At 44.5% G+C, this 21,184-nt stretch overlaps 2 protein-coding genes across 6 annotated transcripts in view; one reads left to right on the forward strand and one right to left on the reverse strand.

Annotated features, from left to right (window-relative positions):
- GUF1 (GTP binding elongation factor GUF1) overlaps positions 1–16,161 on the forward strand; it is a 28,785-nt gene extending 12,624 nt beyond the window's left edge. For 2 of the 5 annotated variants that reach the window (XM_064149203.1, XM_064149206.1), the window contains 8 exons: positions 392–515; positions 844–976; positions 2,544–2,687; positions 5,893–6,026; positions 6,670–6,771; positions 9,233–9,352; positions 12,348–12,384; positions 13,736–14,061. In XM_064149203.1, the coding sequence (XP_064005273.1) occupies positions 392–515; positions 844–976; positions 2,544–2,687; positions 5,893–6,026; positions 6,670–6,771; positions 9,233–9,352; positions 12,348–12,384; positions 13,736–13,879 (938 nt within the window). In that variant the 3' untranslated portion in view covers positions 13,880–14,061. The other 3 variants (XR_010303479.1, XM_064149205.1, XM_064149204.1) reach the window with 3 other exon arrangements.
- A 258-nt stretch (positions 16,162–16,419) lies between these two features.
- Positions 16,420–21,184, reverse strand: part of GNPDA2 (glucosamine-6-phosphate deaminase 2) — a 12,359-nt gene continuing 7,594 nt past the window's right edge. Inside the window, exon 7 of the mRNA XM_064149207.1 lies at positions 16,420–17,694. Within this exon, the coding sequence (XP_064005277.1) occupies positions 17,636–17,694 (59 nt within the window). The 3' untranslated portion in view covers positions 16,420–17,635. The remainder of the gene's footprint in view (positions 17,695–21,184) is intronic.

Genomic DNA, 21,184 nt, shown 5'->3' on the forward strand with positions numbered 1-21,184 from the left:
ATCCCCTCATCCAGATCATCTGTAAAGGAACATCTCAGTGAAATTTGTCTGCTTAATTAAGTTTAAGCTACATTTACACTGCAGCCCTGCAAAATAGTGGCTATACTCAATTCTGCATCTTCAGCAGCTGTGAAGGGTTAGACCAGTATCCATACCATTATAATTTGGATTTTAATTGCTATTTTAAAGTAACCTGAGACTTCTGTTATGTTTTAACTGATTGTAGGGGGAGGGAATAAAATCCTTACATCATTCTTCATTTTGTGAAGGTAGAACAGAAAATTTATGACTGGTTTTGTTAATGTACTCACTATAAGAGGCATGTTTGAAAACAAAGTGCACAGCAGACAAAGTTCTGTGTCATATAATTCTATCTGGTGTGTTTTGACAGGAATGTATCCTGTAGATCAAACAGAATACAACAACCTCAAAAATGCTTTGGAGAGGCTGACACTGAATGACTCCAGTGTAACTGTTCATCGGGACAGTAGCCTTGCCTTAGGAGCTGGATGGAGGTGAGCCTTTCATTCTGCTTTAGTGTTTGGAATGTGAGCCTTTCATTCTGCTTTAGTGTTTGGAATGGTTCATAAGTGGAGAATGCAAGGGTAAGTCAGCTGAAGGTTGAATTCAAAATGAGGAGCTTGGTTTCACATGAATGGCAGGTAAGGATCAAAAGCATTTGGTTTTCTTTCTGTATCTGAACTGTGATGGATAGTTTTTGTTCTCAGGCTCATATTATACAACTGTAGGACAGAGTTTACTGTGCCTAGAGTTGCCAGGCTAGCAGTGTAAATATTCTGGAGAGGGAGGAAAAAAAACCTCTATTATGTTTTCTTTCCCCAGGTTGGGTTTCCTTGGTCTTTTACATATGGAAGTTTTTAATCAGCGTTTGGAGCAAGAGTATAACATGTCTGTCATTTTGACTGCACCTACAGTTCCATACAAAGCTATTCTTTCCTCAGCAAAGTTGATTAAGGTATGGCAAATGTATTTACAGTTGTTTGTAAATAGCAACATAAGTCTTCTGTAATTCATAGACTCATAGAATCAGCCAGGTTGGAAGAGACCTCCAAGATCATCCAGTCCAACCTAGCACCCAGCCCTGGCCAGTCAACTAGACCGTCACGCTAAGTGCCCCAGCCAGGCTTTTCCTGAACATCTCTAGTTAGAGCAACTCCACCACCTCCCTGGGCAGCCCATTCCAATGCCAATCACTCTCTCTGACAACAGCTTCCTCCTATCATCCAGCCTAGACCTCCCCCAGCAGAACTTGAGACTGTGTCCCCTTGTTCTGTTGCTGATTGCCAGGCAGAAGAGACCAACCCCACCTGGCTACAGCCTCCCTTCAGGGAGCTGCAGACAGCAATGAGGTCTGCCCTGAGCCTCCTCTTCTGCAGGCTGCACACCCCCAGCTCCCTCGGCCTCTCCTCACAGGGCTGTGCTCCAGGCCCCTCACCAGCTTCATTGCCCTTCTCTGGACATGTTCCAGTGTCTCAACATCTCTCTTGAATTGAGGAGCCCAAAACTGGACAATGCTCAAGATGTGGCCTGACCAGTGCTTTGTACAGGGGCAGAATAACCTCCCTTGTCCTACTGACCACACTGCTCCTGATCCAGACCAAGATGCCATTGGCTCTCCTGGCCACCTGGGCACTCTGCTGGCTCATGTTCAGCTACTATCTACCAGTACCCTCAGGTCCATTTCTTCCTGGCTGCTCTCCAGCCACTGTGTCCCCAGCCTCTAGTGCTGCTTGCAGTTGTTGTGGCCAATGCGTAGCACCCTGCACTTGACCTTGTTAAATCTCATCCCATTGGCCTCTGCCCACCCATCCATCTTGGCAAGGTCCCTTTGGAGCAAAGCTGGAGGTGGGTAGATTCAGACTGGATGTGAAGTGGAAGTTGTTCAGCACTTGGTCTTGTTGAACCTCCTGAGGTTGGCTTGTGCCCACCTCTCCGTCCTGTCCAGATCTCTCTGGATGGCATCCCTGCCCTCCAGCCTGTCTGCTGTACCATACAGCTTGGTGTCATCATCAGACTTGCTGAGTGTGCACTCAGTGCCACTGTCCATGGCACCGAGAAGAATGTTCCCATCACCAGACTGCAGGATGCTTAGAGCAGGTCTTTTGTTGAAGCTGTGCCTTATACCTGATAGGATCAAGATGGAATAAGAGGAAGATCTTCACAGGAAAGAGAGATAGAAAGATGGACAGAAAGGCTTTTTATCTCTATGGATAACCCTAGCTTGTGGTCCTAGTTCTAATCAGTCCTATTTAAAATTCAGTGAGTGAAATGCTGAAAATTCCTGTTTTCCTAGTGATAGTAATTCCTGTAATCTTTCTGTGATTTGAAGATACTCTGGTCAAAGACTTCTGCATGTGAAACCTCTTCTAAACTTGAGCTTGGTGTAGATTTGGGTTGTGTAACTCACAAGCATATCCAAGGACTTCTAAGCACTTCTAAAAGCATTTTATCCATCCTGTCCTTTGCTCTTGAGTCTACTTATTTGTAAAGTTACACTCTCTATTTTATCTGTTTGTTTTCAGGAGTATGGTCAAGCAGAGATGACAATTATCAACCCTGCTCAGTTTCCTGATAAACCTTCAGTATCTGAATATTTAGAGCCAACTGTTCTTGGTACTATTGTAACACCTCATGAATACATTGGGAAAATAATTGCCTTGTGTCAGGTTGGTATGCAGGTTTAGTTTTGTCATTTGCATTTTTAAGCCCCCCACACATCATACTTAAAGCAAAGGCACTCAATAGTAAGGTAGTAGAGATTACTGTTTAAATAGTATGTTCACAGGGTATTCACACGATGTTAGGGGTTGGAAGGGACCCAAGGAGATCATCCAGTCCAACCCCCCTGCCAGAGCAGGACCACACAATCTAGCACAGATCACAGAGGAGCACATCCAAACAGGCCTTGAAAGTCTCCAGAGGAGGAGACTCCGCAGCCTCTCTGGGCAGCTCTGTGACCCTTACAGTCAAGAAGTTCCCCCTTGTGTTGAGTTGGAACCTCTTTTGCTGTGACTTACACCCATTGCTCCTCGTCCTATCCCAGGGAGCAGTGAGCAGAGCCTGTCCCCCTGCTCCTGACCTCAGCCCTCAGATGTTTGTAAGTATTTATTAAGTCCCCTCTCAGTCTTCTCTTCTGCAGACTAAAAAGCCCCAGGCCAGCCTCTCCTCATAAGGCTTGCCCTCCAGTGATAGTGACTATTGAAACACTTTTTTTCTCTCAAGAGTATTCAGACTTTTTATGTGTGAGATTACTTCTGAACTACAAAGACCTGGTAGTGAAAGCTAATCACAGACTCACAGAATGGCAGGGGTTGAAAGGGACCTCCAAAGGTAATTGAGTCCAACCCCACCACCAAAGCAGGTTCACTTAGGGCAGGCTGCACAGAAACACAGGTTTGGCAAGTCTCTAGAGGAGGAGAATCCACAACCTCTTTGGGCAGCCTGTTCCAGTGCTCCAAAACCCTCACCATAAAGAAGTGTCTCCTTATGTTGAGATGGAACCTCCTCTGTTCTAGCCTGGCACCACCAAAAAGAGCCTGGCACCTACCCCTCAGATACAGACATTGAAAAGATCCCCTCTCAGCCTTTTCTTCTTGAGGCTAAGCAGCCCCAAGGCCCTCAGTCTTTCTTCATAAGAGATGTTCAAGTCCTGTGATCGTCCTCCTGGCTCTCTGTTGGACTTTCTCCAGCAGATTCCTGTTTCTTTTTAATTGGGCAGCTCAAAAATGGACACGATATTCCAGGTGTAGTCTCATCAGGGCAGAGTAAAGGTGGAGTAGAACCTCCCTAGATCTGCAGGACACAGTTTTCTTAATGTACCCCAGGACACCATTGGCTCTTTTGGCTACCAGGGCACTTGCTGTCCACCAAGACTCCCAAGGTCTTTCTCCATGGAGCTGCTTTCCACCAGGATGACCTCTAGTCTGTACTGGTGCCTGCTGTTACTCTTCCCCAGATGCAGGCTCTGCTCTTGTCCTTATTGAACTTATGAGTCCTTCATAGAATCAACCAGGTTGGAAGAGACCCCCAAATCATTCACTGACCCAGCTCTCCAGCCTGTCTAGATCCTGTTGCATGGCAGCACAGCCTGACAGGGTGTCAGCCACCCTGTCAGTGTAATGATCAAGCTTAGTGACAATAAAGCACCTAGTGAAGCATCCTTCAGAGCTAGTTCTGAGAATATTGTTTAACTCATGAAAACACAATTTCTGTCAACTCTTTATGTAGAGGCTTCATACCTTGAGTATTTCATTGGAGTAGTTTGCAGGTGATGGCTGATTGCATTTCCCCAGGTGCATTTGGCATGCTTCTACCTAAAAATGTTCTCTTCATAGAACTCCTGACAGTATTTTTCTTAGCTTTTCACATTTCAGGGTAGGTAGTGCAGAAGAGTACAGTAGCTGTGTGACACTAGGGTGTAGTAGAAGATGGGTTTGATGGATTGACCACAAGATGGATAAAGAACAGGCTGGTGGCTGCACCCAAAGAGTGGCTGTCAATGGCTCCATGGACAAGTGGAGGCCAGGGACAAGTGGAGTCCCTCAGGGATCAGTCCTGGGACCAGTCTTGTTCAACATCTTTGTGGGTGCCATGGACAGAGGCATTGAGTGCACTCTCAGCAAGTTTGCTGACAACACCAAGCTGTGTGGTGCAGCAGCCAGGCTGGAGGGCAGGGATCCATCCAGAGGGACCTGGACAGGCTGCAGAGGTGGGCACAAGCCAACCCCATGAGGTTCAACAAGACCAAGTGCAAGGTCCTGCATCTGGGTTGAGGCAATCCCAAGCACAACTCCAGGCTGGGCAGTGAGTGGCTGCAGAGCAGCCCTGAAGAGAGGCACTTGGTGGTGGTGCTGGATGAGAAGCTCCACAGGAGCCAGCAGTGTGCACTTGCAGCCCAGAAAGCCAAGCAGAGCCTGGGCTGCAGCAGCAGCAGTGTGGCCAGCAAGGCCAGGGAGGGGATTCTCCCCCTCTACTCTGCTCTGCTAAGACCTCAGCTGGAGTACTGCATCCAGTTCTGGAGCCCACATTACAAGAGGGATGTGGAGATGCTGGAGTGTGTCCAGAGCAGGGCCAGGAGGATGCTGAGAGGGCTGCAGCAGCTCTGCTGTGAGGACAGACTGAAAGAGTTGCAGCTGTTGAGTCTGGAGAAGAGGAGGCTCTGAGGTGACCTTCTTGTGACCTTCCAGCATCTGAAGGGAGCTTACAAAAAAGCTGGGGAGGAACTTTTTAGGCTCTCAGGTAGTGACAGCACTGGGGGGAATGGAGCAAAGCTGGAAATGGAGAAATTCAGACTGGATGTGAAGAGGAAGTTGTTGAACATGAGAGTGGTGAGAACCTGGAATGGGTTGCCCAGGGAGGTGGTTGAGACCCCATTCTTGGATGTGTTTCAGGCCAGACTGGATGGGGCTCTGGCCAGCCTGGTCTAGGGTAGGGTGTCCCTGGGCATGGCAGGGGGGTTGGAACTAGATGATCCTTCTGGTCCCTTCCAACCCTACCTGATTCTATGATTCTATATATTAAGTAGAATTTCTAGAATGAACTTAGCAGCCTCCTGGCAGGAAAAGAGATGAGTCCTACTGTGTAATACTCCTGTGCATGTGAAAATCTACTTGCAGTGAGTTTTTATAGGCAGATAATTCAACATTTAAGGAGTAGAAGCTGTTAAGGATTTCAAAAGTTCAGCTTTTAGAGGATGGACTTAAATAATTTTTCCAGTACTTATGACAATGCTGAACTTTGTTCTGAGGCTTTAGGGAAATACCAGTAAGGTTACTTTGAGGTTTGAAGTAGAGGAGTTTATTTTAATCTGCTTTCTATTTATTTGTGGCAAACTTCTCTCCGGGGGAACTGAAACCATTTTCCTTTGTCTAGGATCGCAGAGCAGTCCAGAAGGATATGTTGTACATTGATGAGCACAGGGTCATGCTCAAATACCTCTTTCCACTGAATGAAATTGTGGTGGATTTTTATGATGCACTCAAGTCTCTGTCTTCTGGCTATGCAAGGTAACTACCTCCTTTGTACCCCCTTCCCCTCCCTTCCATCTTGGACCCAGAGGAAGGGGAACGAGAAAAGGTTTGAGAAGAAAATATTTTGATGAACAAAGGGCTGCAGCAGCTCTGCTATGAGTTCAGGTTATAAGAGTTGGGGCTCTGCAGCCTGGATAAGAGAAAGTTTCAAGGAGTCTTTGGAGTGGCCTTCCCCTACCTGAAGGGGGCCTACAGGAGGGCTGGGAAGGGACTATTGACAAGGTCTTGTAACGACAGGAGGAGGAGGAATGGGTTTAAAGTTGCAGAGAGGAGATTGAAACTAGATGTTAAGAAAGAGTTCTTTGCAGTGAGGGTGGTGAGACACTGGCACAGGTTGCCCAGGGAGGTTGTGGCTGCTCTCTCCCTGGAGGTGTTCAAGGCTAGGTTGGATGAGGCCTTGAGTGACCTGTTCTAGTGGGAGGTGTCCCTGCCTATGGTGGAGGGGTTGGAACTAAATGATCTTTGAGGTCCCTTCCAACCTAAACCATTCTATGATTTTAATGGGAAGTTTGTTTTACTAATAAAAACTGCTAAACCCTTAACATTTTATGGAACAACAACAAAAAAAGGCAGGATTTGTACAAAACGTTCCCTAACTTTTAAACTCCTCTTTGTTTAGTTTTGATTATGAAGATGCAGGATACCAGGCAGCAGACCTTATCAAAATGGATATCCTTTTAAATGGAAATCCTGTTGAAGAACTGGCAACAATCATACACAAGTAAGTTGACTAAAGTCTTCATTCCAAAGAAATAAGACATCCTATTAATAGACTGCCAAGGTCCAGAGAACAGAGATTAAGAATAGCTCTGTTCAGAGGAGCAAGATCTGCCGTGGTCTAGCCTTGAGCTCTGTGGTGAAGAGTTGGACTTGATGATCTGTGAGGTCTCTTCCAACCCTGATGATACTGTGATCTGTTCTTATAGATTTCTGTGTTGTGAAATGAAGGTGCAAACGAGACCACACAGCACCACAAAACTGTTAATTAAAGGATAAAGTTGGACAAAACAGAGGGAGAGAGAGATTGAGAACAACAGAGAAAAAGAGAAGCAGGAGGGAAGGAAAAGAGCAGGGCTTATATTACTGCAGCTGCAGATGCTGGGAGAGAGAGAGATGTGTGCGTGGCCCAGAGATGTTCTTCTGTGGAGTTCATCAGGAGTTCCTCTAGTGGATGTGCAGCTCTGGTGGTGCTCTGGTGGAGGTGCACACCTGGAGGTGCACACTTTGGCAGCCATTCCTCATGCAGTTTTTTAGATGGGTGTCCAGGTGCAGCTCCCCAGGGAATCTTCCTGTGTATCCATGCATTCACAGGGGCCTCCTCCCTGTCCCTGTGCTGCTTACCTACTTGTACATACCCCACATACACATAAGCCTTTTCTCTTCAGGGTAGCTGACATAAGATGTACACATCCTGGGCATTCCAGCCAGGCTGAGGTCCAGGAATTTCCTCAAAGGCACTGTCTGTTGGTTTGCATCCCCGAGTTTTTGGCCAAGTGCCTCCTCTGAGCCCAGGAGGTTAACAAAGGCAATCTTTATCTTTGTTGATGAGCAAGGGAGAGAGGATTTAGACTCTCACATAGACAAAGCAAACTTACATCTGTATCACTAATATATGACAGATACAGATTGAAAAGAGCATTGAGGCTTTCACACTACCACTTCTGGAGCAAATCTGAAAGAGGTATCTAAGTCCTAGGTATATTTTTGGGGTAATGTAGGACAGGGAGGAGAAGGAAATGCAAAATGCTGATGTTTTAAGGAGCAGGAGAAATATTAACAGAGACCTGTCTAGGAGATGCCAGATAAAGTTTATGGCACTTCATATTGACTATTGAAAAACTGAAGGAAAAGGTCAATTGATCTTATGCTCCAAATAACTGTCCTGTAGAAGTTTGTTGCTGTCTTCAGCCAGACAACCAGGAGGAAGTATTTACTGCCTGTAATTCTTGATAGAAAGATTCAGTTTCCCTTGGTTTCTCAGGGATTTCTGGGTGGGTGGTGAGAATGTCTTCATGTTTCCACCTTCTCTCCCTTTGCTTTCTCCTGACAAAGTCTATAAGGCTTCTTCCTGTGACTTCAGCATCTCTTTGCAGGACTCTTGAGATCAAACAACAAAGTTCCCTCAGCTTTTCCTCAGCAGGGAGATGTTCCACTGCCTTCAGCATCTTTGTGGCTCTGCACTGGACTCTCTCAAGCAGTTCTCTGAGGTCCTTCTTGAACTGAGTGGCCTAGAACTAGATACAGTACTCCAGAAATGGCCTCATCGGGGCAGAGTAGAGGGGGAGGAGAACTCTCTGGACCTACTCACCGCAGCCCTTCTAATACATCCCAGGATGTCATTAACCTTCTTGGCCACAAGGGCACAGTGCTGCCTCATGGTCATCCATCTGTCCACCAAGTCCTTTTTCCCTCCACTGCTCTCTAGCAGATCACAGAATCACAGAAACATCCAGGTTGGAAAAGCCTCTCAGGATCACCAAGTCCAATCTAGAACACTACTCTATAAGGTTCACCTCAAACTGTATCTCTAAGCACCACATCCAAACCACCCTTAAACACATCCAGGGTTGGTGACTCCACCACCTCCCTGGGCAGCTTTTTCCAGTCTTTAACCACTCTCTCCATGAAAAACTTTTTCTTAATGTCCAATCTAAACTTCCCCAGCCTCAGCTTGAGGCCATTCTCCCTTGTTCTGTCTCCAGCTGCCTGTGAGAAGAGACCAGCAGCAGCTTCTCCACAATGTCACTTCAGGTAGTTGTAAACAGCCCCAACATAACTGCTCACAGAATCATAGAATCAACCAGGTTGGAAGAGACCTCTAGGATCATCCAGTCTAACCTAGCACCCTGCACTGGCCAGTCAACCAGACCATGGCACTAAGTGCCTCATCCAGGCTTTGCTTGAACACCTCCAGGGACGGCAACTCCACCACCTCCCTGGGCAGCCCATTCCAATGCCAATCACTCTCTCTGACAACAACTTCCTCCTAACATCCAGCCTATACTTCCCCCAGGTCCATGGGGTTGTCCTTTCCCAGATGCAAGACTCATTAGATGCAATCTGCTTATCTTTTGAGTTAAGAAAACCTCTACTGAAGTCCTTTTATCAAACTGTGTGGTCTGTGGATGTACTTTTGGGGTTGGATTGCTCTTTCTGAAAACACTGCTGGCTTTATTTTTCAGTGACAAGGCCTATGCCACTGGGAAATTGCTGTGTGAACGTTTGAAAGATGCCATACCTAGACAGCTGTTTGAAATAGCCATCCAGGCTGCTATTGGCAAGAAAATCATTGCAAGAGAAACGTGAGTGAAGCCCTTCTCTTCCTTCCCTCCTTTTAATTTGAAGCTATTTAACATACGACCTTTCAGTGTCTTGCCTAAATAGTTCTAGACATTAGTGCTTTGATTTTACTGTAAAGTCATGTTTTTCTTGTATATGCTACTAAGACCAAAACCAAACCCTCCCACAAATACTTGATTAAAAAAAAACAGCCACCCCTAAGTACTGGATAGAAAAACCCCAAGCTACCCATAAGTACTTGATGGAAGAACCCCAAAACTACCCATAAATACTTGATGGAAGAACCCCCAAGCCACCCCCAAATGCTGGAAAGATAGCCCCCAAACCACCCTGAATACTTGATGAAAGAACCCCTAAACCATCCACAAATGCTTGATGGAAAAAGCCCAAACCACTCCCAAATATTTGATGGAAGAACCCCAAACCACCCCAGAATGCTGGATAGATAGCCCCCAAACCACCCTCAAATACATGATGAAGAAACCCCCAACCCATCCACAAATACTGGATAGAAAAAAAACAAACCACACACAAGTATTTGATGAAAGAACCCCCAAACCACCCACAAATGCTTGATGGAAGAACCTCAAATCACCCACAAGTACTAGATGGACAACCCCTAAACCACCCCCAAAGGATGGATAGCCCCCAAACCACACACAAGTACTTGATGAAAGAACCCCCAAACCATCCACAAATACTGAATAAAAAAAACCCAAACCATTCCCAAATATTTGATGGAAGAGCCCCAAACCACCCACAAGTACTAGATGGACAATCCCCCAAACCACCCCCAAAGGATGGATAGCCCCCAAACCACACACAAGTACTTGATGAAAGAACCTCCAAACCATCCACAAATAATGAATAGAAAAAAAACAAACCACCCCCAAATACTCGATGGAAGAACTCCAAACCATCCACAAATGCTTGATGGAAAAACCCCAAACTAACCCCAAATATTTGATGGAAGAGCCCCAAACCACCCACAAGTACTTGATTGAGAACCCCCAAACCACCCATAAATGCTTGATGTAAAACCTCCAAGCCACCCCCAAATGCTTGATGGAAAAACCCCAAACCACACACAAGTACTTGATGGAAGAACCCCCAAACCACCTAAAAATGCTTGCTGTAAAACCCTCAAGCCACCCCCAAATGCTTGATGGAAAAACCCCAAACCACACACAAGTACTTGATGGAAGAACCCCAAACCTCCAACAAATACTGGATAGAAAAGCCCCAAACCACACACAAGTACTTGATGGAAGAACCCCAAACCTCCAACAAATACTGGATAGAAAAACCCCAAACCACACACAAGTACTTGATGGAAGAACCCCCAAACCACCTAAAAATGCTTGCTGTAAAACCCTCAAGCCACCCCCAAATGCTTGATGGAAAAACCCCAAACCACACACAAGTACTTGATGGAAGAACCCCAAACCTCCAACAAATACTGGATAGAAAAGCCCCAAACCACACACAAGTACTTGATGGAAGAACCCCAAACCTCCAACAAATACTGGATAGAAAAAACCCAAACCACACACAAGTACTTGATGGAAGAATCCCAAACCACCCACAAATACTGGATAGAAAACCCCCAAACCGCCCCCAAGTGCTTGATGGAAGAACCCCAAAGCACCCCCAAATGCTTGATGGAAGAACTCCAAACCCACCCACAAATACTTGATGGAAAACCCTAATCCCACCCACAAATACTTGACAGCAAAACCCCAAACCACCTCCAGGTAGTTGGAAAAGTAAAACAACAACCACCAAAGGAGGCAGAAATATGTGAGCTGTGTCTATGTGTAATGTCTTTGTACAAATCTCATTTAGAAGGTAGATTTTCATATACAATTAATTGTGGTCAGCATTGCTCTTAGTGAGTAGAGTGCAGCTTGGGAGACTCCTGTGTCTGCTTCCTCTCTGGCAGTAGAAAAGGTTTCATGCTACTGAAAAACAATGAGCCACTTGTGGAGTACTTTAATCTCTGGGGGAGTCAGCAAAAAACAAGAGCTGGACTGTCCTGTTCCAAAGGAAGTGTGTTGCAAGCTGCACACACAACTGTTTCTCAGCAGCAGTCACTTCTTGCAGAGCAAACTGTTTCCTTGCTCTTGTGTCTCTTAGGTCACATTTTTGCTGTTAAAGTTGGATTTACACTTTGGTACAAGTGAAAAGTAGGGATCCAAGCAGAGGTGCTCTAAGACTTTGTGTGTAGACTTCAGCAAAGCCTTTGACATGGGCAAAGGGATAGAGAGCACAGTGTAGGAACCTAGTTAAATCATTAACTGTGTGAGCACTGATCTAAGGCATCATCACACAAGCCACCACAAGCTCCTGGCAAAGCTGGCAGCTCATGGCTTGGACAAATTCACTCTGAAATGGGTCAACAGGCTGAAAGGCCAGGCCCAGAGAGTGGTGGTGAATGGTGCCACATCCAGTTGGCAGCTGTCACTAGTGCTGTGCCCCAGGGATCAAGGCTGGATCATCTTTGTTGATGATCCGGATGAGGGGATTGAGTCCAGCATCAGTAAGTTTGCAGATGACACCAAGCTAGGAGCAGGTGTGGAGCTGTTGGAGGGTAGGAGAGCCCTGCAGAGGGACCTGGCCAGGCTGGATGGGTGGACAGAGGCCAATGGGATGAGACTGAACAAGGTCAATTGCAGGGTCCTACACTTTGGCCACAACAACCCCAAACAGCGCTACAGGCTGGGGCCAGAGTGTCTGGAGAGCAGCCAGGCAGAGAGGGACCTGAGAGTGCTGGTAGGTAGTAGCTGAAGATGAGGCAGCAGTGTGGCGAGGTGGCCAGGAAAGCCAATGGAGATGGGAGTAGATGATCTCTGAGTTCCCTTCTAAGCCATGCTATGAATCAATGCATATTACAAAACTGGCAGAAAAACATCCCTTAGCATTTTGACAAGTCAGTATTTAGCTTCAGTTGCAGATGTCCTACACATGTTAACATATCTGTGTCATTTTATTTTTCAGGCTGAAAGCTTACAGAAAAAACGTTGTGGCAAAATGTGTAGGTATTAATTTTTTGGTGTTTTGGTGGTTTTGGATATATATAAGCCTAAAATTCCTGCTGATGTGACAGGCTTATCTCTTGCTACAAACCTAGCAAAGACATCTTCTGCTGTCTACAGCTACCTGAAGGGAGGTTGTAGGCAGGTAGGGTTGGTCTCTTCTCCCAGGCAACCAGCAATAGAACAAGGGGACACAGTCTCAACTTGTGCCAGGGGAAGTATGGTCTGGATGTTAGGAGAAAGTTCTTCACAGGGAGAGTCGTTGGCATTGGAATAGGCTGCCCAGGGAGGTGGTGGAGTCACTGTCCCTGGAGGTGTTAAGCAAAGCCTGGATGAGTCATTTAGTGCCATGGTCTGGTTGATTGGACAGGGCTGGGTGCTAGGTTGGACTGGATGAGCTTGGAGGTCTCTCTCAACCTGGTTGATTCCATGATTGTATGATTCTGCTCCTCAGTGTCAGTGGAATATTAACAGATAGTTTTAAGCTCTTTATCTTAAAGTTGAACTCATGCAGCTTGGTTGCATCTTGTAGTAAGAGTGGATCAGAAAGGGTAATGGCTTTTATCAAAGTAGCACAACTAGAAGGAACTCAGCAGTGTCCTGCGTTCATTGCTGTCTCCTCAATGTATTCTAGTAGTTACAGAGTTACTCTGTGTGTGTACACAGAGACTTAAACTCATGTTTCCTAACCTTTTCCAGGTTTTCAAGTGACTTAAGAAACTTTAAAAGTGCTTATTTAGAGATTTGTGATTAGACTTTTAGTTGGATTTTTCACTAATACACTATCAGGTCTAACGAGGTTCTCCTTCTCCTCTGCTCTGCCCTGGTAAGACCACACCTGAAATACTGTATTGAGTTTTGGGCTCTCCCATTGAAGAGAGTGATCTGTTGGAAAGAATCCAACAGAGAGCAGTGAGGGTGACTGGGGCACTTGAACATCTCTCCTGTGAAGAGAGACTGAGAGCCATGGGGCTGTTTAGTCTGCAGACTGAGAGGGGATCTTGTCAACACCTATAAAGATCTGAGGGGTGAGTGTCAGGGTGAAGGTGCCAAACTGCTTTTGGTGGTGCCCCGTGGCAGGACAAGGAACATAGGTACAAGCCAGAACCAAGGAGGAGAAAATTCCTTATGGGACAGGTGCTGGAGCACTGGAGCAGGCTGCCCAGAGAGGCTGTAGAGTCTCTTTCTCTGGAGACTTTCAAAACCCACTTGGATGTATTCCTGTGACTTGCCCTAGGTGATCCTGCAGTGGTAAGGGGGTTGGACTCAATCCCTTCCCCGACTACTTTTTATGCCCTTGAGTTTAGTTGTAGTTGCATTTAAACTTACCAGAATATTTCCTTTTCACAGTATGGTGGAGACATCACAAGAAGAATGAAGCTTTTGAGAAGGCAGGCAGAAGGGAAGAAGTTGATGAGAAAAATTGGCAATGTAGAAGTACCCAAAGATGCCTTCATACGTGTTTTGAAGAGACAAACTGACAAACAGAGATGAGTGACAGGCAGCTGATGATTCTCTCAGCTTCTTGTAGGCACTGGCACAGTAAGCTAATATTTGATTTGTCACTGTGAGAGGGAAGATGTTGACTTTAAAGGATGGAAAGTAAATGTGGGAACATAAATGGAAACTGTACAGATACTTAAGAGTGATTACAAGATTAAAAGTTATTTAATTTACTTGCCCTGAATCTGAAAGTTTTTATGGTGTATTTCATTCTTTTCATACTTCTAACATTTAAACACAACACTTCTATTTTTACACAGGATCAGTGTGGCAAAAAGTTTCTAAAAGTAATTGAATTGACCTTTTCTTTTCATTTTTGATTAGAAAAAAAACCAACCTTGAAGTGTTGCCACACAAATATCAAACTGTTTACTGGTGTCAGGAAATCATGAGGCTGGAAACTTACATCAGCAAAAACTAATCATTTTTTTTAGTGTTCCACACTTTGTTTTTTTCAACTTGTTAAAGTGTTATCAGTTTGCCATTAGTACAGTTTAGCTATGAGCTTTAAGTTTTAATGTATGAAACCTGCTCTTGGGAGACTCCACTTCAAATACTGAGTCCAGTTGTGGTGTCTCCAGTGTAAGGACACAAAGCTGTTGGAGTGAGTCCAAGAGGAGGACCATGATGATGATCCAAAGGCTGGAGCACCTCTGCTTTGAGGATAGGTTGAGGGAGCTGGGGTTGTTATGCATAGAGAATAGAAAACTTTGGGGAAGTCTTAGAGCTACCTTCCAATACCCAAATTGTAGAATCAAGCAGGTTGGAAGAGACCTCCAAGATCATCCAGTCCAACCTAGCACCCAGCCTTGTCCAGTCAACTAGACCATGGCACTAAGTGCCTCATCCAGGCTTTTTTTGAACACCTCCAGGCATGGTGACTCCACCACCTCCCTGGGCAGCTCATTCCAATGCCAATCACTCTCTCTGGCAACAACTTCCTCCTAACATCCAGCTTATACCTCTCCTGGCACAACTTGAGACTGTGTCCCCTTGTTCTGTTGCTGGTTGCCTGGCAGAAGAGCCCAACCCCACCTGGCTGCAGCCTCCCTTCAGGTAGTTGTAGACAGCAATGAGGTCCCCCCTGAGCCTCCTCTTCTCCAGGCTAAACAAGCCCAGGTCCCTCAGCCCTGTCTCATAAGGCTGTGTTCTAGGCCTCTCACCAGCTTTGTCGCCCTTCATGAAGGTTGAAGTTCCTCCAGGACAAGAGGGAATGGTTTGAAGCTGAGGAAGAGCAGGGTTAGATTGGATCTTAGAAAGAATTTCTTTGCTACAAGGGTGCTGAGACTCTGGAATAGGATGCCCATGGAGGTTGTGGCTGCCTCCTCCCTGGAGGTGCCCAAGGCCAGGTTGGATGAAGCCTTGAGCAGCTGAGTCTAGTTGAGAGGTGTCCCTGCCCAAGGTGGGGAGGTTGGAGTAGATGATCTCTAAGGTCCTTTCCAACTGAAGCCATTCAACATAACTGCTCCACTAATAAGAGTAGTTCACATTGGAAGGGATTCCTTTGGTGTGAAGGTTTAGTTAGAACATATCTTGGTGTACTTGTTGAAGTTTTATTTATATCATTCATTTGTCAGGGCATTCTCAAATGAAAGCTGTGGTGTGATTAACGCAAGCTGTGGCTTTTGGAAGTATAAGCAAGGCAGTGAAACACAAGCTACTGACCATGCTATGTACTGTGATTTTAAGTTGCTTTTATTTTCTAGCTCTTTAGAGACTAAATTAGGTCTTCACAGATCTTAATTTTTTGTTACTGAATACATTTTTAGAGCAAAAATATCTAGAAATACCTCCTGAAGTACCTGATCACCAGACAAGGCTGCTTGTAACTACACTGTGAGATAGATTAATGGTAAGGCAGTTCTCTTACTTCAACCTCAGTACAAGGATGGATTGGGAAAGTCCTCAGAGGGATGAACTGAACTGGACATCTTCAGAGGTCTTTTTCAGCTTGTATTACTCAGTCTCTAGCTGAAAGGAGGAAGGGAAATTCTGTACTTTAGTAGTTCATTGGACTGAGCTATTTTTTTGTTGTTGGTTTGGTGTTTGGGTTTGTGGTGGTTGGTTGGTTTTGGGTTGGGCTTTTTTTTGTGTACATGGGGGTTGTTTTTTGTTTTAGGTTTGGGTTTTTTCAAGCTGTTTCAGCTATACTGAGAACCCAAATACCTGGATGTAAACAAGCTATCTCCTGTCTTTTAATAAAGGTACAGAAGCTGCTAATACTCCTACTGAAGAAGGAATCTTACACAGCTCTGGGAAGGTAATGTGGGTTTTAATAAAGGCTACCTGCCTATCATCTAGGTGAGAAGTGAAATTGTTCAAGTTTTGTGCTTTGTTGCACTTTCTCCCAGAAAGTATTTTACAGAAGGGCATGTTCCCCCCAACCTTTCCTCCCAGCCAAAAAAGTCTAAATCAATAAACTCTGAAGTTCTTCCTTTGGTGGAGGAAGGTACAAAAATCCTGACCACTCCATGAAACCCTGAAGTATTTATTCATGTCGATTGCTGTTAGAAGCAAAACAGTTTTGAAAGTGTAGATTAATACTCAACTTTTACTTATCTTCAAAAAAGGAAACAGCATCTCTTGTAACAGCTCAGTCTTTGCCATGATACAATGAAAGGGAACTACTGCAAAGTGATTAACAGCTGACTTTTAATGACCCATGTGTTAAGCCTGCACACCTTAACCACCCTTGTAACAGCTCAATCTTTACCATGATACAATGAGAGGGAACTACTGCAAAGTGATTAACAGCTGACTTTTAATGACCCATGTGTTAAACTTGCACACCTTAACAACCATTGTAACAGCTCAATCTTTGCCATGATACCATGAGAGGGAACTACTGCAAAGTGATGAACAGCTGACTTTAAATTGACTTTAAATGACCCATGTGTTAACATTCCTGCAAATTAACCTCTTTTTCAGGCATTTAATAGTAACACCAAAGGTACAATGAAACAGGTCTTTCCAGAATGGAACACTTTAAAGATTCTTCCTTATCTATAAAGCATAATTACCAAAATAATATAAAATTCCTAAAGCAATTTGATCTAGAGGAGAGGATAATGTGCTATGGCAGAAGTTTAATAATTTTATCCGTGGAGTAAATTACAATTCTCAAGAATTTGGTGCATTTTTAGGCACTGCTTTTGTGTTTATTTTATTTGCCTGAACTGCACAGCAGGACTTGAGGTGCCCCAAAACTGGTTTAAGCTAAATTTAAGGCAACCAAGTGCAAAAAGCTCAGTGTACATTAGATATATGTAAACAGAACATTTCATACTAGAAATTGTACAGCTATTACAAGTCCATACTATCTATGAAGGCCAAAACCATTCTGCCTAGAGACACAAATGTGAAGTGTAGTTACACTAACCAAGCCAAAAATTGCAAATTCCATGAGATAAAAGATGATCTTCTCTAACACAAGATAGATGCATTGCATTGCTGTGCTAGAGTAACTGCTCTGTTCCCCACCTCCCTCCAAAACATGCAGTCTCCCCCCCACCCAGAGGTGTGTTCTGTTCTATTATGTACCAGCCAACAACAGAGCTCCAACTGTTAAAGCAAAATGCACAACACAGCAAACAGATGGAATGTGAATGGATATTGGACCTCTTAAAAAATACAGTACCTAGGATTCCTTGTTTTAAACAGTTTCCAGCACATTGCATAGCAGTGAACTCATCTGCTACCTAAAACTGTTGCTGCTGACCCACATGGAGTTCCTCTTCAATTCTTCTTTCAGTTTTCTTTCATACTGTACAGTGGGTCCACAAGTTTATTGTGCACATGCATTAAACCTTGGGGGGGAAAGCAACAATGCCAGCTTTACATTAGTTAGACTTTTACATGTCCTAATGCCAGCTTTACATTAGTTAGACTTTTACAACATGTCCTTCTAGCCACATTTGGAGTTTGCTTCAAAGTATACATTTTAAATAGGTTAATGAAGTCAACAACAAGAAGATCTATTTAGTTTAAAATAAGAAGTTAAAGACAGCAGATACATTCCTGTATCACTTCAGTAAAAAGTGAGCAGGATGAGACAGTTTTCTGGTACCAGGACCAAAAAAAAAGCAGATCTGGAATACTTCAGAGGAGTTAAATACAAGAAATCCACCCAGCTTTCTTTTGCATTAAAAAGTGGGTAACAGTAACATAAAATTCCTTCAGACCAGAGTTTCTCACAAGAACCAGTTGTACATATACTGATACTTTTACAGCTTAAACTACAACCTCCTGGCACCGTGGTATTACCATCTTTAATTAATGGCCTGCTTGGGGCCCAGGACAGGCAAGAAAAACTAGAATCATAGAATCAACCAGGTTGGAAGAGAGCTCCAAGCTCATCCAGGCCAACCTAGCACCCAGCCTGTATCAACCAGACCATGACACTGAGTGCCTCATTCAGGCTTTGCTTCAACACCTCCAGGGATGGTGACTCCACCACCTCCCTGGGCAGCCCATTCCAATGCCAATCACTCTCTCTGACAACAACTTCCTCCTAACATCCAGCCTAGACCTCCCCTGGCACAGCTTGAGACTGTGTCCCCTTCTTCTATTGCTGGTTGCCTGGGAGAAGAGGCCACTCCCCTACTGGCTACAATGTCCCCTCAGGTAGTTGTAGACAGCAATGAGGTCATCCCTGAGCCTCCTCTTCTCCAGGCTAAACAACCCCAGAAGTACCCAGACTGTTAATGCAGTTTGAGAATTCCAGTGGTTCAACTGTTTTCTCTGCTAACTGAGCTTTTTGGGTCATATCAAAGTCATCCATGGATATTTAAGTTAAAAAAGAATAAAGAGGTGCTGCCCTCTGTACTTAATGAAGTGTTACCTACATCTAGGTACCATTCAGTCACCGCTATGGTTCTGAGCTCACTTTACCTTCAGGACTAGTAAGACTAACTGATCAGTATTCACAGCCTGCAAAGTAGAAGTTCATTTTAGCACCAAAGGAGAGATTCACTTCTAAAACTTCTTTCTTGTTGCATAAATATGTAATTTTCTTTGACCACCATGCCAGAAGTCTGTCCATAGTGAGACACATTTCAGTGATCAGCTCTGGCAAAGAATATTCAAATACCTTTGCTACTTGATGTATTTGGTGGCAAATCTGAGTGTGGCTGCAGCAACATGAAACTGGAGCAACTCTACAACTGAGATTGCAACTGTGAGTGACCAACACAAAAGGCATTTTATGCAGCATCTATTTCTGATCAGCATGTGATGATTTAATATAGAAAGCAGATGTTACTACTTCCTTCTCCATATAGTGTCAGATTCAGCCATATTAAATAGTCAGCACACCTCTGACACAAGAACCCAGCTCATTTTATCTCCCTAGAGATAATGACAGTGTCAGGTTATTTGTGCAAAGAACCCAAACCTTAAGGAGACAGCATAACTGAAGGAAACAGATTCTTGGATTTCATGAAGGCTAACTACTGGGATCAAGTCTAATGTTTTCCCAGAGTTTAGCAGTGAGAAAACCATTTAATACAAAAGCCATTTGTACTGCAAGGCTAACAGCTGCAAACACCACTCAAAACTAGAGCTGTGTTTTGAACTTAAAGCATTTCACTTCCTGCCAGTGTTTTTCTCCTCTAAAAAAAAAAAGGGAAATGAAAAGCAGATAATTACTCACTTCCTAAAGGCATGAAAAATGCTGACAAAGTATTGACTCTGCCATATTTAATGACAGATATTTAAAACTCTGGTTTTACAATAAACAGTTAGAAAGGGTTTTTTAAAGGTATGCACTAAAGTCTTTACAAGACAGATCCCAAACTAATTATGTCAAAGACTCACTGTATTCAAGTATGCTTTGAATACACAGACTTCTTTAGCTTCTCTTCTCAGAACAGCATGCACAAGTATGGAAAAAAACAACTCTCAAGGGTCCCAGAGGACTGGCACAGGCTGCCCAGAGAGGTTGTGGGGTCTCCTTCTCTAGAGCCTTTCAAGGCCTGTCTGGATGTGTTCCTCTGTGATCACTGTTAGATAGGATTGTCCTGCTCTGGCAGAGGGGTTGGACTTGATGATCTTGGGTCCATTCCAACCTCTAACATCCTGTGAGCCTGTGACTTATTTGCAGACCAATTAATGAATTCAAAAATTCACTGAACTCATCTGATTTCAACTTGAATTCATCTTCTTCACTCTTCAAGAAAATAACCTTTCTCTTTTCCAAGGATATTAAAGTACATTTGGCAATTTTAGCCTCCAATAGAATATTATAACTTTCTGAAAACCTAGTTGATTGGACGGGGCTGGGTGCTAGGTTGGACTGGATGAGCTTGGAGGTCTCCTCCAACCTGCTTGATTCTATGATGGGGAGTAAGAGTTATTCTACTTACCAGCCAGTGTGGTACTTGATTAAAAAAAACCCTAAAATATAAATTTGAAATTTCATACAGTGCCTTGAAGTTTTTTTCAGTAGTGAAAAATGACAGTAAATTATCTGTCCTATAATTGGTAAAATTAAGTGCTCCCTAACTGTCCAAGAAGTCTAACCTGAACATCAAGATCCAGAAATAATTCCAAAATTGACCCCCACTGATTTCTTCTCCATCTTAGTAGGGAGGAAATCTCAGTGATTTGAAACTAAGTAAAAGGAAACAAGTTTAAAGTAAACAATGTCTTGTGCCCAGGTGGCCAAGAGAGCCAATAGCATCCTGGCCTGGCTCAGGAGCAGTGTGGCCAGCAGGACAAGGGAGGTTATTCTGCCCTCGTATTCAACACTGGTCAGGCCACACCTTGAGTGCTGTGTCCAGTTCTGGGATCCTCAATACAAGAGAGATGTTGAGGTGCTGGAAGGTGTCCAGAGAAGGGCAATGAAGCTGGTGAGGGACCTGGAACACAAACCCTATGAGGAGAGGCTGAGGGAGCTGGGGGTGTGCAGCCTGCAGAAGAGGAGGCTCAGGGCAGACCTCATTGCTGTCTACAACTACCTGAAGGGACATTGTAGCCAGGTGGGGTTGGACTCTTCTCCCTGGCAACCAGCAAAAGAACAAGGGGACACAGTCTCAAGTTGTGCCAGGGCAGGTCTAGGTTGGACGTTAGGAGGAAGTTGTTGGTAGAGAGAGTGATTGGCATTGGAATGGGCTGCCCAGGGATGTGGTGGAGTCACTGTCCCTGGAGGTGTTCAAGCAAAGACTGGATAAGGCACTTAGTGCCATGGTCTGGTTGACTGGATAGGGCTGGGTGCTAGGTTGGCCTGGATGATCTTGGAGGTCTCTTCCAAGCTGGTTGATTCTAAGATTTGCTCTGTATTACAGGGTAATTAAATAG

Source organism: Pogoniulus pusillus, chromosome 9 (genome assembly GCF_015220805.1).
Source record: "Pogoniulus pusillus isolate bPogPus1 chromosome 9, bPogPus1.pri, whole genome shotgun sequence".
Classification (NCBI taxonomy): Eukaryota; Metazoa; Chordata; class Aves; order Piciformes; family Lybiidae; genus Pogoniulus; species Pogoniulus pusillus.